This window comes from Cyclopterus lumpus, chromosome 21 (genome assembly GCF_009769545.1).
Source record: "Cyclopterus lumpus isolate fCycLum1 chromosome 21, fCycLum1.pri, whole genome shotgun sequence".
Classification (NCBI taxonomy): Eukaryota; Metazoa; Chordata; class Actinopteri; order Perciformes; family Cyclopteridae; genus Cyclopterus; species Cyclopterus lumpus.
Window position 1 is genome coordinate 15,845,549 of NC_046986.1, and position 17,262 is coordinate 15,862,810.

The 17,262-nt window shown below is 40.3% G+C and overlaps 1 protein-coding gene across 2 annotated transcripts in view; it reads left to right on the forward strand.

The window, feature by feature from the left end:
* stxbp5l (syntaxin binding protein 5-like) overlaps nucleotides 1–17,262 on the forward strand; it is a 107,602-nt gene that overhangs the window by 14,209 nt on the left and 76,131 nt on the right. For both annotated transcript variants that reach the window (XM_034561830.1, XM_034561831.1), the window contains exon 2: nucleotides 1,883–1,980. In XM_034561830.1, coding sequence (XP_034417721.1) covers nucleotides 1,883–1,980 — 98 coding nt within the window. The remainder of the gene's footprint in view (nucleotides 1–1,882; nucleotides 1,981–17,262) is intronic.

The window sequence follows — 17,262 nt, forward strand, 5'->3', positions numbered from 1 at the left end:
CATTTTGGGGCTGTTTTTGACACAGGACTGATCACATGTTGACTTTAAGATTGCTGACTGAATAAAAGACAGTCTTTATTAGAGACCTCCTATTTTAGGAGCGAGAGAGAGAGAGAGATAGAGGGAGAGAGAGAGGCTTTGAAATATATATGAGCAGCTCTGAGATTCACTAGAGTAAATGTGTTTCTCATTCACTTTGTGTCTCTGTTGTATGTATATGTGGAGGGGAGGGGGGATCTTCTGTATCCCAGCAACAGTGTACCAGATTTAGGCTGGAGAACCTGAAGCGGACTGGTGGCAAGACCTCAAGAATGAATGGGTGAATGTGTGCGTCTGACCTAAATGCGTGTTTCTTCAGTATGTGTGTGCAACTTATATGCAATACATTCATTGGCTTATATGTAGTGGAACCCCGCTGTGTATGTATTAGCTTAGTGACTGATATACATTTGGAGATCAGGTACTCTTCCAGTAATTGGTATGCTACAGCTGTGCCCTCCGCTAATTTAATGTGATTGTATAATGTCACGCACTATCCTAATGCACTCATATATTTGGATTAGGTCTGAATAATGATAATGATGAACATATAGCCTTGCTTACTGTCTATGGATGGGAAATATCTGCAAAGCATGCACACAGCACACTCTGTCCTCAGTTTCCTTTTCCTCCATTGAGTCTGATCACCGAGTGTTTTATAACCATTTAATTCATGCACAGACTCTCATGTTATCTTTCCAAATTCATCCTCTCCAGTATTAATGAGAGCACAAAACCCTTGTTACAACAATTCAGGCAGCCAAACATAGGTGTTTGTGATGGTGATGAGGTGGGGGTGTCTGGCAACATTAGGTGTTATGTTATGAACAAATGACAAGCCGATGACTTCATTGTAGGTTTAGAACGGGAGATTTATTATTGACCGATTTCTTTAAAGTAGAAATATTGTGCCTTTTCAAATATTCGTTCATGATGGTTATTGCCCTTCTCTGAGAAAAAATGCAGTATGTTGACCAGATTTATTATTTTCATGATAGACCCTGCAGGTGTTCTCAGTGCTGGCTGATCAGACTTCTGATCAGGTTGAAGGTGGGTTTCCTGTAGATTACATGAAGTCAACAGACTCTGTGGTGGCCCCGTTCAATCATTCATTCTTCCTTTTAAATTGAGATTCCAGGCACTAATGGATCATCATTATTGTAGGATTGTTTGCAAAAGTCTTAATTTTAGGATCGTGAACATACATGTAGAGAAATGTGTATTACTTTTGTGTCAATGCCCTGCCAAAGCAGGACCACTGTGACAGAGAGTGTTGCTGATGGGTAGTCATCAGTTCTTTAAAGAATATTACAAATATTCTGATACATATATAACGTTTTATTCTTTATCTGTAGCATTATTATAAGTGCTTGAAACAGTAATTTCTTATACTGCTTTTAGCTGGTAATACTGTAATATTCCTGTAACATTTTCATTCGTTGCTGGTGAGCCATGTCTCCACATCACTCCAGAGCAGATAACTGGAGTTGAGGCACTGCTGGGAAATGTAACATGACTAATGGCAGACAGCCGCAGCGCATACAATGCATTCCAGAGAGAGTGTTGTTTTGCCTCGTCAGGCCTTAGCATATGCTTAGTCTAGTTTAGTCTCAATTGAATCCAGATGCAATATTAACAGAGGCTGTGGTTTCTTTACTATTTACACCGTGGGAAATCTGTGTTTTAAAGTTTGTTTTTTTTAAAACAGAATGAAAGCTTTTTTAAATGACAAAGCTGAAACTGGATTCACCAGACAGTGGAATAGCATAGGGGCAGACAAACATGTTTAATCCTAAAATGTTTTTCTATTTTAATTAAAATATTGTTTTTCTTTTCTTTGCAGACTGTACGTCATGGCTTTCCTTACCAGCCCACTGCTTTGGCTTTTGACCCTGTGCAGAAGACCCTGGCCATTGGCTCCAGAACAGGTGGCATACGGATGTATCCTTTAACCTTCATCAGCTCTCTTCCTCCTTTACTCTTGTCTGAAGACACACTAGACAACTCTACATACATGAAGACATCGTTATATTAAATACATTATTTGGCCTTTGTCACTATTTATTATTGTACATTATAAAAAACCAACATAATTTATCACAGTAAAGGAGAGCTGGCATATGTCACTTTTTAAAATGTTTACAAATGCACTTATTAGTAACAGTAACACTCAGTGAACTGAGTGTTGAGGTGCTTTTGGCCCTGGACCTTGTTGTCTCCCCAATTATCTGCTATTCTCGGTTGCTGTAGGTTAGCTGCTAACTACAAAGCATTTTTTTAAATCTCTTGCTGCCGGCTAAGCGCTGGAATAACTCTGCACCTTTCATACAGAACAGCGAGGCGGAATAATGGCGCAACAGTCCCGCCTTGAACAGGCTGTGTGAAAGAGGCTAAAGTTTTATCTACTCCTACACAAACCTGTGGCACTGCTGTAGTGTGTCTCCACGAAGGGGCCTTCCCTCCTCATCGCTTCCCCCCTTCTGCTCTGGGTTCTCATCCCTCTTTCAGCCCTGTCATTTCTTGTTACTCGGCTGTCATGTCCCAGGCTCAGAAATGTCGTACCAACAGCCCATCCCCTGGGTCACCCGGTCACAGGGATGGGAGAGGATGTGTGAGTGCAACCCAGGTAGGAGATTGCACCCTCATAAATACCCAGTGTTCCTAGTATGCTGGAGCAACCGCACTGCTGTTCCTGCTTGGGTAATAGATGGACGGACAGAGGAGTAATCTGCTGAAGGAAACAGAGTAACATACGAGACGGTGACAGATGAAGATATGACATTGTTTAAATATTTGAAAGAGAGGGAAAGAAATGGAGAATAGGATGAATGCCTGACTGTGAAGCGAGGCTTCAATTTCAGTTGGATGGAAGTCCTTGAGTGTCTTAGCATTTGTATTTACATGCTGCACACACCTTCATCTGCTCCCATGTGGCCTGTCACTGACTCTCGCTCTCTCTTGCTCTTTCAATCGCATGCTCTCACATACACACATTTCTCTATTGTGCTGTTTCTCATTCTGCCTCGCCCTCCATCGCTTTCTGTCTTGAGGACCTACCCACCCACCTTATTTCTGCTTATTTATTCAATTCACCCTTCCTCTGTCCTTCACCGCAGTCTGAATATTGTTCCTTTTCATCCCATGCCTTTAAATGTCTACCTGCCATCTTCTGTCACGGTATCTCTTCCTTCCTTTCCTTCCTTTGTAGCTGCACAATGGTAGTCATTGCAAGAATTTATCATGCTCCATTTCTACTACTTAAATGTTACAATAGTAAGTCCTGCCTTTTGCTTTTATTCCGCATCAACACTATGTTTTAATATTGCACGCACATCCAACCAGGGATATTTCACCATTTCACCAGATTCACATTTTTCTCACCCAGTCTCTCCAGGGTGGAGCAGTGTGTAAAACAGACAATTTCAAGGTAGCACCCTGTCTCTTTCTCTTCTATTTGTTGGCTGTGACTGACCCACTACCATAGACAGACACTGCCTTCTACTGTAGCTAACACCCAGTCAATATTTTGCAGAAATATGTATTTTGTTCCCGTTTGATCTCCCGTGTAAACATTCAAATGACATTATTGATTGGCTGCTGTTATGTGGGATCTCTGTGGAGCCTGCCTTTTTTCAGTCTGCGGTGTGTCCATGAGTGCCGTGCCTGCGTGCGTGTGTATGGTGTGCATGTTTGAGTGTGTCAGTATAGGCAGAAGAGTGATCGATATATCTTAGTTTCCACAACAAGTGTGGTTGTTTTGTCAGAAAAACACTTAATAAACTGTTAATAATCTGGATACTGGTCCCAGTTGAGGTCCTGTGATTTATCGAGTGAAGCGATCTAGATACAACTATAGTCTACCCTATCTGAGCGATATGAGTTTGGTACTGGGTAATTCACTCATCTGAAATCACATGATGTTACTGATCCACATAAATGTGACATAATGTCAGAGAACGTTTATTCGGCTGTATTGGGTTGGCTGCAAAGAAACGAGTTTGCTACTCTACCATCTTTAGCACAGAGGTCAAGTGGCTGTTTCAAGCCCAGAGCTTCGTGGGTCGAGGACAATCCGACTCTAGGGCTCATTAGCAACACATTGCCATTGTTTTTTTTCTTTTTCTCAATTACAGTCCTCCAGCTTTCAACTGGGCAAATATAGCCAATCTGCCATTTTGTTTATCACAGTGAAGGTCTTTCGGCTCTTTTTAAACGGCCGATGAGTCACTCACGGTGCTCTCAATAAACCATTACTTTAATTTATAATGACAATAATTTTGCAACATAATCATATGTCGTATATATTTATAACTATATATTATATTACTAATGTTATGTGACGTAAAGTGACCTTGAGTGCAATGATAGTTGCCATTTAGTGTATTATTATTTTATTATTGTTATATTTGTTGATCGGGATTTTTGAGCTTTAAACAGGCAATAGTGGGTGTTGCTCTCACCAGGTCTACTGCCACACCGCTATGTTTTCTTTTTCTTTTTTAAAATCTTTGAAATTAGAGCGCTGTTTATTTACACGGTTCTACAACAGCCAGCAGCGTGACGAAGCCCTAAGTTTCTATTCTGGTTCACTGACAGTTGAAACTTTGGGAAAAATGCTGTCGTAATCACTGTCACTTTTTTTACCGACTAATCCCAGCACGGTGGAAGACAGGCAGGTATTCTGTATCATAGCAACCAGGTGCAACCAAAGCGTAACAAAAAAAACTTCACTGCAACAGCCCTAGCTGTAAACAGGGCCAAACCAAAGTTAATCCGTGTTTGTTTTTGGACCTCACAACACATACTGCGGTTTAAGAAGCAGCAATGCACATTGTTGTTTTTAATTTATTTTATCTTTTTGGAGAAATGTATTTCTTTACACAGTTCTTGCATTTGTATTTCAAATAATAAACCTATGGAGTTATTAATTTGCCATTGAAATCTACTTACTAGTTTGCTTTATTTGTTCAAGTTTCTTTCATGATAGAATTAACCAGTCAATTTAATTTTCATCCAAAGCCTCAAAAATGAGAGGATGTGGAGTTGACGGGGCTTAGTGCGTGTGAAGCAAGACTTTAGTACTCAAAGGATGTTACATTGAGTACATCATAAGTTTAAGAAAGGCTCATTCCTTTAATATTATCTTATATTAGCCATTCATAGAAATAAATGAGTTGGCATTCGTTTTCCAAATGGCATTGAACCATTTGGGTGGAAACTCCACAGTGATCAAGAAACACAAAAGACACACACTGTTGTTACATTCTGTTGTGAAGTGGTTTGTTTTGAACGGTATTGTTAAAGCCTGCAGTGTGTCAACATGTCACAGTGGGACTGGTCCTGCTCTGGTGAATGGTGCATAGTGACGATGTCATCAGGGTTGGCGCAGTGGGTTGGCAATGAGGCTCTCTGCAGTGGGCTCCTAGGACACTCCTCCCTCCCCCTGCCTGGGGTGAGATTACCAAAATATGCTGAGATTTGGTTTATTGAGAGCAAATTGTAAGAAAGAAAGAGAGCACGGCGAGTGTATGTGTGATTGTCTTTGTGTTCAATGTGTTTATATCTCTATTCCTAAACATTGCCTGCTTGCTGAGTGTGCATTCATGTGTTCCATCTACCTGTGTGCACAAATGTATACGCGTGTGTGTGTTTCTTTTTGTTGTTGTTGTTCAGGTAATAGAATTGCCCAGAGTCTAATAGACAGTCAGTTCTCATAACAGTCAATCTCATCAGAGAAATGGAGAACAAAAATATGGTGCGAGATGAAAAGCAATGGGAAATAATGATTGTGAGAGTGAGGGAGAAAAAGGACAGATAGAAGGTCCGTATTGATATCAATAGCTTGTTTATTAAGCACCTGACAGTTCAAATTGATCCATGTGTCACTGAAACAGCAAATCTGTAAATCATAGCCACATGTTTTTGAGACATTACGAGGTCTTGAGGCTGTTACACTGCATTACATTTAGCTTGTCTACATGCACCTGATAAACTGTCTACGAAGTCTAAATAATACGGACACATCATACTTTAAGCTGTGGTAAATATCTTTGACATTGATTCGTAATGTCAATAGATGTGAAATCAGCACTGAAAATGTCAATAGGCTTGACTGAAGTAATGTTGCACGTAGTCCTCTATCAACTCCAGGTACTGTCAAGACTTCCCCCGGCTTTACATTTGTTGACAGTGCTGAGTAATCAAGATAAGTCAGCCAGCGTTGACAACGGTCCTCTGCTTATGATAGGACGACTGCAGCATTACTTGTGAGGACGAATTCTCTCATCGGCAGCCACATGTTGTTCAATGACCAGCAGCAAGCAATTAGCAAACCTAATTTGAACAATAGAACATGTGTGGACAATGGTAAGGTAAGAGGTCACTTTGTGTAAACACACAGCTACTGTTACAGTCCAGTATTAATCACACAGACAAATGATATGATATTATTATTATTATTCAGTATCGTGATGTCGTTGCATGCATTTGCTTGAGGCGGAATCATGTTGCTCCGCAGTTCGTCTCTGTCACAGTGACAATCCTTTTTTATTGTATCCCAATAACTATACAGTTCTAGCTGTAAAAAGATAGGAAGAAAGAGAGGGAAGGATTTTGTGGTTTTTCCTTTTTGTCTTTCTCTTCTCAACTGTCTTGGCCTCGGTTTTCATCTTTGCTTTCTCCTCCTGCCATTTACAACACCCGGTCTCTTCCTCTCATTTTCTTCTCCTTAGACACCTTTTTTCTCAAGATCCCTTTCTCCAAACATGTGTATGTACAATATGTAAGAGAGAGACTGGACTGGACTGTTAAGGAAAGTCTGTTGACATTTGCACTGAAAACACTGCACTCGTAGCTACTGAACTGTACAGGGTTTTCGCCAATAACGTTGTTAGGCCTGGTGTCAAATATCTTAGAAGGGTGTTTTTACTGTGGCCTGGCAGAGGCTGGCTACAGAATGATAGCAGCAGTAAGGTATATTTACTACCAAATATCATCATCGAGTGGCTCCAAAATCCCAGTTGTGGTGAAAATGTATAGTCAAAATGTTACACAATTATTATGCAATTAGTTGTGGGAGGCATTCCCTTTATCTTTAGCCACTGAAGTATTAAATAGCAGCTGGAGGAGAAGCCTTTTGTCCGGATGCAAATTAGGGTAATCTGTCGAACACACATATATCAATGTTCCATATCATGCTGAGTTTGTAGAAAAAAATAAGAAGGATTATATAGAAGAAACAAAAAGGAGTTTAAACATTTTAGAATAAAGCCATTGCCCAGCCTCATGGCGTTGGCAGTCATTGACGGTATGTTAGATTTTGCATTTGGACAAGTTATTATTGTGAATTTCGTGCTCTCTTTCTTAAATCAGTTGTCTATGTTCTCACTATAGAATGGTTTCAATAATAATTTTCATCCTCTTCATCTTCCAAATTCTTATCTCCAATGTTGCCAGTCTTTGGTCTTTGTTTTCTTGTCCACCCTGCGAGGGATGGCGAGGTATTCAACGGATAAAAGGTCAGCTGCTTATTAATAGCAGCACTGAGAATAGTCTAGGAAATGCCACTGACATATGTTCACAGTCCAGCTTCTGCTAAATGATATATTGCAAAAATGTAGACTTTATGACATGGGATGTATAGTGTTGAACTAGCAGCCACAGCCAACATAGATCATGGTCATTTTAGACCATTTATGGACTATATGCGCTGATGTTGTGTGTTTCAAAGAATCAGCAGCAAAATTAATTAAAAACATTTATTCACTGAGTATACTTCAAATCGCACCTCGAGAGGCACTTTAGTACAGGTTTATGGAAATATATGCGACAGTTGTGGCTCAGGGAGAGAGCGGGTTGTCCACTAATGGTTTTATCCCCAGTCTGCATGTCGAAGTGTCCATGGGTGAGATACTGTACCCCAAACTGCTCCTGCAGGCAGTGATGGTGTGAGTGAGCATTTACATTAAACCCTGATGGGCATGGCATTACACGATGACCATTAAATTAGATTAGATGGGCATTATATGGACATTAGATGGGCATTAAACCCTGTCCTTGGCATTGCAGCCTCATCATGAATGTGTGGGTGAATGTTGACATGTACTGTAAAGTGGTCGAAAGACTAGAAAGATATTTAAATGCAAGTCCATTGACCATATGAATATATTAAAGCTGGTGAGATATACAAAAACAAACAGAAAATATTACATTTTTCTCAAAAAATCTAAAAGTGTAGTTTTCCAAGAAAAAAGGGCGTCACCTCGACTCGAGCAGGCAGATTGACCTTTTACCTTTATCTGATGTGTGAAGATTTTAATAACCCTTCCTGCACAAAGGTCACTAACAACTTCTGTGATTACTGTACTGTGGAATTAGTGACAGTGGGAAAAGAGAGTGCCAAATAGGTTGGAGAGCCAGTGCCTGCACCAAAAGATAATGTTCTATCTCTTAGTTGAAACGTCAACAACATTTTTTTTTCAACCATACCCATGAACACCTAACATCCAGTTTATGTTTCTGAAGCATGAAGCACATTTAGCAGACTTGTGTATATAAAATAGTATTTTTCTTTCTGAGTAAGTGTTGCAGTGATGCTGAGATGTGTTACTCATCGGCCCTCGGGCTCATGAGGCTGTGCACACTCATGTGCCCACACACACACACACACAAACATCGAAAGTCTTCTGATGTTTTCTAGAGAATTCGTCCTCCGAATTCAGTAACATCCTATCGACCGTACTGTACTCTCCAGCTGAGAGGAACTTGAAATGGAAAAAAGGAAGAAAGGAAAAGAGTCCTGCATGAGTCAGTGTGCCTGCATATATTTGTGTGTGCACAATGCATGGGGGGGGGGGGGGGGGGGGGGCTTTTAGTGGCTAGAATGCACAGAGAATTGAATGAAGGGACCGCAGAAGTCAAAGACGTAAGGCTCCATTTTCGTGACAGCAGGCGGTGCAAACTCCTGCGCAATGTGCAACACAAAGCCAGAGCGAAGTGTCATTTTCACACCATTATGAAGGCACCCCGTTTTCATCTGATTAACTGCAAGTCTGTGATCCAGCTGCAATCTCTAATTGGCAACCCTAATTGGAGCCAGGCACATTGTCAAGCTGCAATTATGCACGTCATATGCACACACATCTGGGCTCTTGCCCACACCATTCTTCACACTTTATCATACAGTGTAAAAGGACAACAAAACACAAGGGTTGGAGACTGACACGTTGTAAACAATCCTACATTTCCATGCAAAAAAACAACAACTAATGTCATCATATTCCTATGCTGTCCCCTGCGTGGTTTCTGTTTGATGAACCTCTTTTAATCCATTTAGAATTACACCCACCCAGTAAACCCTCAGGAATGCAGTGTTTAAGCCACCCCTGTTAGTGTATTCCAGTTTCAATATGGACTGTGTTCATATTCTGGTGTTTAGCCACGAAGGCTTGTAATCATCTTCATCAGTTTCCTTTTATTTTCATGCAGTTTAATTTCACTTCGCTTCTTTCACACACTATCACATTTGACCGCATTTATGTTTTAGTGGAAAGAATGCAAATGAAGCCAGGGTCTGACTGAATCACGGGGATGCTGTTATCATCACAAGCCGCGAAGAAATTCTGCGCTGCCAATGCCATGGTACATGCAATCTTTAAGTCTTTAATTAGATCAGATTACATGTCCCTTTGAATTACGTGATTTTGCATGTTGGGACTTGATGTTTACTCCACGTGACGCTGAAGAGGTGTGTGTTTGTATCCAGACTGAGCATGGCTTTTCTACTGTGTTGCCACGTGTAAACACATTACATAATGCATCGCTCAATTCGTCAGATGCAGAGAAACCTTGTGTGAGAGAGTGACTCGAATAAAATAGAACGATTTTTTTAGTCTGTGTGACGGATAAGAGACAATGAGCTGCTCGGCATTCTTATCTCGGCGTCCAGTTACGTCACGTGGAACAGAATGTGCAACACAATATAAGACAGGACTGTTAGATCTATGTCTGCGTTGCATCACTAACGATAATGAAGGATAGCTTTAGAACAGTTCCTCTCCATTTAGAGCAGTCTAACACAGGAGATTGCCATACTGGTTGCTTTAGGATGATGCCAATGTAGAAATTTAAATAATGTATATGTCGCCACCAAAGTGTTTACATTTTTTTGTCCTGCTTCCACAAAATGTGAACATTTTACTTTTTTTTTTCAGTACGAGTGCTACCAAACTGATTATTTATTGCACTGGAGTTTGACATTTCACATACACATTTACATGTGCAACTCCTGCTTTTTTGTTTATTTGATCAGATATAATGTGCATTCTCCTATTGTGATAACATCATAATCCTATTTTCCTTTTCCAGTATGAAAAATCTGTTTGATTCAATGTTTGTGTGTGTGTGTGTGTGTGTGTGTGTGTGTGTGTGTGAGAGAGAGACAGTGAGACAGTGAGAAAAAATTAGGGCAGGATTATTGTTCTGTGCTTGAATAATTAGAAATACAATACAGTTCTAATTAGAAATACAATCTTTATAAAGACTTTTCCTTGGGGATTAGCATATAGAGATGTTAGCTTTTAGCCATTACTCAGCTATAAAAAATAAAAAGTCAGCCTGGTGAAGGATGGTTAGCCAGCCGACGGAGACGCCGTCAGTGTGATCGGATGACAGAACGCTTATGTCCTACAACGGGGATGTCCTGTAATACTGCGCTCAACAACATATGTATGTACTCATGCTGCAAACAAGAACAAACAGTACTGTTTTGTCTGGCTTCCATTATTTATTGTACATATTGTAAATACCAGGCATTCAAGTGACATTTCCTGACTTTACGAATTAACGAGGATCCTCAGACAGTAAATGGGTTAGGCCTAGTCGGCCTGGTGTAATGTATTCAGTTTTAACTAGGACACTAGGACACAGGTGTCAGTTACACTTTCAGCTACATCCATATAATATCTGAAGTTTGGCTTTCATTCACAGTAGGTGTTCAGTCTGGCATGCAATGTCTGAGTAGTTGCACCATCAAAATAATTTCTTAACTTCAAGCTCTCGTCATTATTGTAAAGTACACGGTTTATTAATTGTTATTATACAAACTTGTGCACCAAGTGGAAAACTGATTTGACATCTTAAGTTAATTGACAACATTTGAAGCTGCTTTTTTAGTGTCACTGCTTTCCCCTTGACTCGTGGAACAATTTGACTGTTTGGCTGACGAAATCAAGAATAAATAAATTTGGTTACTTTAGTAACATTTTTACTTCTGGAACAATGGTAATGGTACCTCACAAGAGGTCAAAACGCAGCATATTATGGTGACACACATACAAATACATCGAGATACAATACACCGATGAAAAAAAAGAAGCATATACAGAACCATACGCACTCACACACATGCTCTTTCCATGCAAGTCTTGAAGGTAATTACGGTAAATGAAGGGGCAGTGATCTCCCCTGTGAGTCATGCAGCGCAGACGTGGAGATTAATACAGATTTGTCGACCAGAGATTTTGTTAAATAGTGACTGTCCCTGTATTATCTTTCGCTTTGGTTTCTGGGCACTGCTGCAAATCAGTGAGCAGGAACACCTAATGGAAATATTGAATTTGCAGGATGTTTGCATCAATGTGATGAAGTACCCACAGTTTGTAGGTCTTCAATGCAGTAGTATAGCTGAAAAAGACATGTCAATGTGATTTTAACTTTAATATATCACAATATAGCCTAATGTAGGTTGGTATTGCCATATCAAATCACATGATGTGGAAAGAGGAAATGGTAATACTTCAGAATGGGGTCTGGCTTTTATATTTAGGCATCTACTCCAGTTATCAGATAAAAAAGAAGACACTGGGAATCATATGCACATTATATGTCTAATGCCACAACTAAATGTAATAATACATATGAGCAACTCTTACGGTACACAGTAAAAGAAGACAAAAAGAAGACAATTAAAAACAATAGATAGAGACCAATGGGTCAAAACAGTTGAGGATCCTTTGGTTTATTTGTCAAGGACATTAATATAAAACAAAGGATTTGTTCTTTGTTAGCAGCAGGTGCCGTGACCGTCATCATCGTGTCACACGGTGAGACAAAGCAGCATAGCACATCATATCTCTTTAATTCATCCGGTCCATCAACACAACTAAGTAACAGACACTAGCCAAAGGGCTTTACCAAGGCCAGCTGCCCCCCTCGTTATTTTGATTCCTCACCTCATCGCACGGCCTGTATGATTTAGCCACTTAGCTGTCCAGGTGTTTGGTTGAAACATCTGCTTGTGAAGACAAAAGGACTTTAGTTGTTTTTTTCTCTTTGTCACAAATCTGTTTGTTTGTTTGGATCTGGTCAAATGGACTGCAGGTGCTAGAGAAGGATATTGTTTTCTCCTCATCACCTTTATAAAGTGGATAACTGATCAGAGAAGATGGAGATGGGGAATTATACGGTAGAGGGGAGTGTATGGTTCATTGTTGGAGGACGAAGTGCAGGATAAAGCTGTTAAAACACGAGCTATTAGAAAAACAAAAACAACACACATTGATACGTAAAGTGTGAAATGGCTCTTCGAGCATCGGTAGCTTTTGTAATGTATCTAGCGGATTTTGCCATCAGACCTTTATCCAATTTCACAGGGATTTGATCGCTCAAAAGTGTCCGTGTCTTAGTGAGCACAGGGCCTCTTTAAAACAACAGTGGTTTGTAGCAGCATACCACACACGATACAGTTGTACCGGACTGTTGGCTTTTACCCACAACTGTTTGATCAGTAGACAAATGGAATATATAAGACCACGCTCTTTTGGAAAATTAAACAACGTTTTTTGCCATGTGACACACACATCCAACTTGATATTGCTCTGCCAGCTACTTGACCAACAAGCTAACAATTAAAATGAATTATAGAGAACGATTGACAGCCTCAATATGTGCTGCCGTCTCAAGAAGAGATTTTCTTGATTTTATACCAAGCCCTCTTTTATACCAATCATACCTGAGTGCAGAGTGTAGATAGGCGAGGACACACAGCAATTGCTGCTATCTCCCCTCGCTTCTCCATCTCATGCTCAAACCAATAGGTGGCTATTTTATCTGCTCTTCTGGCCCCTGAAAGATGAGGAGGAATGATAAAAAGGGCAGATCAGGGAGAAACAAATTCCCAGAGACAGATATGAGGATCCTGCAGGGTCAGGCTGTGAAAGAGGAAGATGTAGAAAAGAAACCTAAAAAATAAGGATATTAAAGGGGAGCAAGAGAGCGGAACAGAGGTGTGGTTGATGTGGGCAGAGTGCGTTGGTGAGCAGAGGAACTGTGTTTAGATTGAATTGAATTCTGTCTAAATGGAAATTTCTGTGGGTTGCTGTGTTGTTGACTGATTAGATTGGAGTTGATAATTGTGCGTGCCCATAGCACAGGAGCACGAGCATGCACACACCCGCACATGCACACACACGTGCAGTGCAAAGTATTGATTCACTTCACGAGAAAGAAAATGCACCTTGTTTTTCTGTTGCCAATCAACTGTCGATTGGTTAATTAGTGAAGTAATCTGGGACATTCTCACTGAAACAAACACATGTAAGCCACTTCCTCTCATTATCTTTGAATGTTTGTTTTGGGAATTGAACTGTGAAGAAATTGGTAGTGTCAGCACAACATTTACATCACTGCAATGGATTGGGTTGTATCCATGCCACTTATGGGACTTTATCAATATGTTTCTTTTTTGGTTTCGTGGACTTACCTTTAATGAAAACAAACTTCTACATACAGCTTAAAATCTTTAAAGGTCCAATTTGATTGACTCTGGGTATCATGGGGTCTAAACAACATGTCACTTGTTAGTAATGAGCTATTAGTGCACTGGACATACTGTCATTACCATCTTGGCTGATATTCCTCACAGTTACCATGTAAGATTTTGTCATCCATCATCAACATCATATTCTTATCCTCCATTTTCTATTTAATGTTAAATATTACTATATTAACAAACTAATGGCATGCATGCTTTTCTTATTCTGTCTCCCCCCTCCGTTCCTTTTCTTTTTTGTATGCCTTTTATTCTTACTTCCCATGTTCCTTTCTATTTATTAATCCCAATTCTAGATCATTCACTTTATTTCCGTTTCTAGCTGTTTTACAGTGTGATGTGTTTTTGTCTCATCTCTACTTTCTTCCTTCCAAACTTCCTTCCTTTCTTCCCTCCTGTTTCCTTCCATTTAGATATGATATTTGGACTCTGCTTGTTCTTGTACTTTCTCGGGTGAATGAGTCATGCCTCAATCCAGCAGCAGTCAAATCTCTTCTGTAATACCGACTGCAGCTTAATAGAAACTGTGACATACATTCACGCTCCGTGTTGCATCTGTGTGTTTTTGTGTGAGCCGTGCACTCGTTCCAAACATGTATTGTGTGTACAGTTTAGTGTGCTTGTGAGGGAGAGAAAAAGCGAGAGAGAGAGGTTGGAAGGAGTGTTGAAAAGAGTCTGAAAAGGAAGCACGCCTCCAAGTGTAAGCAAGCGATTGCTGGAGCTGTACATGTGTGAACACAAGGGTGAACGCAGAGATGCCTGCAAGGAGAGGAGGAGAGAAGGAGAGAAAGAGGATGGAAAGAGAGATATTGGCAGCATTGCAGAGTTGGGCTGATTTATCTTCCCACACTGTGACTCACCATTTGTCAACCATACAGTTTACATTTCAAAACAGCGACTAAAAGACACAGAGAAAGAGGTAGAGAGAGAATGGAGGACCGGGAAGCAGGAGTGAGAGCGTAGCAGAGAAAAAGACAGAGTTCAGAGCAGAATGTGGAAAGTAGGGCATCAACTTTTGTTTTGCTGTAGCCTGCTAACAAACAAATCCATAAACAGCCTTGTAAAATTGCATTAAAAACAATAACTCAGGTTTCTTTTTGTTACAGAATGTGGTAGTATATGTTTAACGCAGGATGCATTGAGCCTTTGGAATCCATTCATTAAAATGCACTGTGTGCTGTCTTAGTGGCTTGTTGGAGGATCCTGATCCCAGTGTCTCTGAATCTTTTGTCTAGAGATGCACTAAATTCATAAACACAACATCTTTCCAAATCAAGCTTTGTGAGGTTGGGAAATATCCTGATAGGCAATGTCACATGATGCTCAGTGGGATGCAATTTGATGAAGAACATGACGACATCTACAACGGACTGCTGATCCAAGAGCAGTATAAGAACTGTACCGATAGCAAAATATAACCTTGTTAGACATGGTTGTGTGACGGTGTGTCTGTGGGAGGACTGCAGTGTTGGGCGACTGCCTTAAGCAATCACCATCGAGTTAGCCAAGTAATAATGTGTCACTATTAGAAATGTGTACAGTAAATACCTGGCAAAGATTACACTTTTGTAGTAGTATGGTTTGTAAAAACATAATTTCAGAGGTTTGTCCTGGTGTATGTGTTTAATGCAAACTGAAAACATGTATGTTTCTCAAAGATCATCAGTGTGTTTGTATGTGAGCAGTCTTTTTTGGTCTTGGTCTGAGTGGTTGTGGTTATTAGGAAAATCATGGTTTTTTTTTTTGTATGATTTATGACTAGCTGTCCTGTATTCTATTCATGTGTCAGTCACACATGTATACACTAACACAATCATGCACTTGTCTTGTGCATGTGCAAAATGACTTTTCAATGCACTCAGTGTTTCACATCTGACTCTTAAAGCCCCCCGCTGAAGACCACAGACCACTTAATATCAGCCAACAGAGATGCATTTTGGGGCATTTTCTCAGATGACAGGTCAATGATTGCGGCTCTCCGTGTGTTTAAACCCCGCTCCCCACCTACTGTTGCATGATTGCCTCTTCCAGCCGATTCATTTGCATCACACTGACAGACAACATTGTTCAGCTGTGCCTGAGTGGGTAGAGTGGGTGGTCCTTAACCATAAGGCTGGCTGTTTGCTCCTTGGGTCCGCATATCAAAGTGTCCTTCAGAGAGATGCACTGCGTGTATTGTCGTGGACACAATTAGTTTCACTGCGATGTTGTCAGCTGTGTGTCAGCCTAGCATGGTGCAAAGTTATAGCCGTGACTGTGGCAGTGCAGTGTGCGTACAGTCAGTGAATACATGATTTATCTCCTCAGGACGCGAGCCAAGTTCCTGTGTCTTGTTCTTAGACTGTATATAATAAGTGGATGTAGTCTTCTATTTTCTTTCAATATTGCTTTTAACTTGACCGTACAGCATTAATTGGTCAAAATTGTTATCGTTGGTTAAACGATTAATAATGAATATCACTACTTTGCAACAATTTTCCTCTGGCATGACTAAACTGGGTCACACGAAGGGAGCAGTGAGCTGAAAGATGAGACCAGATGTTGTGAAATAAACTTGACAATGACTCAGAAGTTTAATAATAATCCCTTCTAGAGGTACAAGACAACAACAAACCCTACAGTGGTTGATATATTAAACACAGCAAAGATGGCAAAAAAAGAAACTAAATAAAGACTGCTTTTATGCTCACAGACATTGATCATGGTATGACTAAACTGTACACAAACAACACAAGACAGGTGTGCATATTGTTCAGGGAAACAAAGATGGTTTATAAACAAAGGCACAGATGAAAACAACATCTGATTGGACAAGCTCAGTCATTGGCCGAGCTCTTCCACCAGGCGACAAGCATTACTAACAGCATGAGCTGCGGTGAGTACCACAGACAGCTTTTCTCACTGCTGTTTGTGGCCCTGAAGTTCTGACAAGTGCGAAGACACTGCAGATTCTGTGTGATACTCAGCACTGGAGCAAGGCAGGAGTTTTGACACCTAAAGTGATTATCAATATGCACTGACATAGGCTTGGCTCATCAGTGAGCCAATCACATGGAGATTGAATCCCAGTGAGAACAAGCAATTCAGAGGGAATGGAGGAAACCACTTGCAATTATGGTTATCAAAATGTTCATATTTGGAGATCAGCATCTAAACATGAGTGAACCCTTCTGAGGTATAATATCCTTCCAAAGTAATCGATTTTGAGAATTGGATTGCAGACATTCATGTTTTTTAGAGAACGGACTGACTTTGTTGATCCCTTCCCGCACTTTAAAAGATACTCAAGGCACTTTACATGGTAAAACGGAAACAATAGAAGCAATAACAATGTACACAAGCAAGATAGCATATAGCATATAGTGTAGTCTCTACATGTAGGCCTACTTAGTATT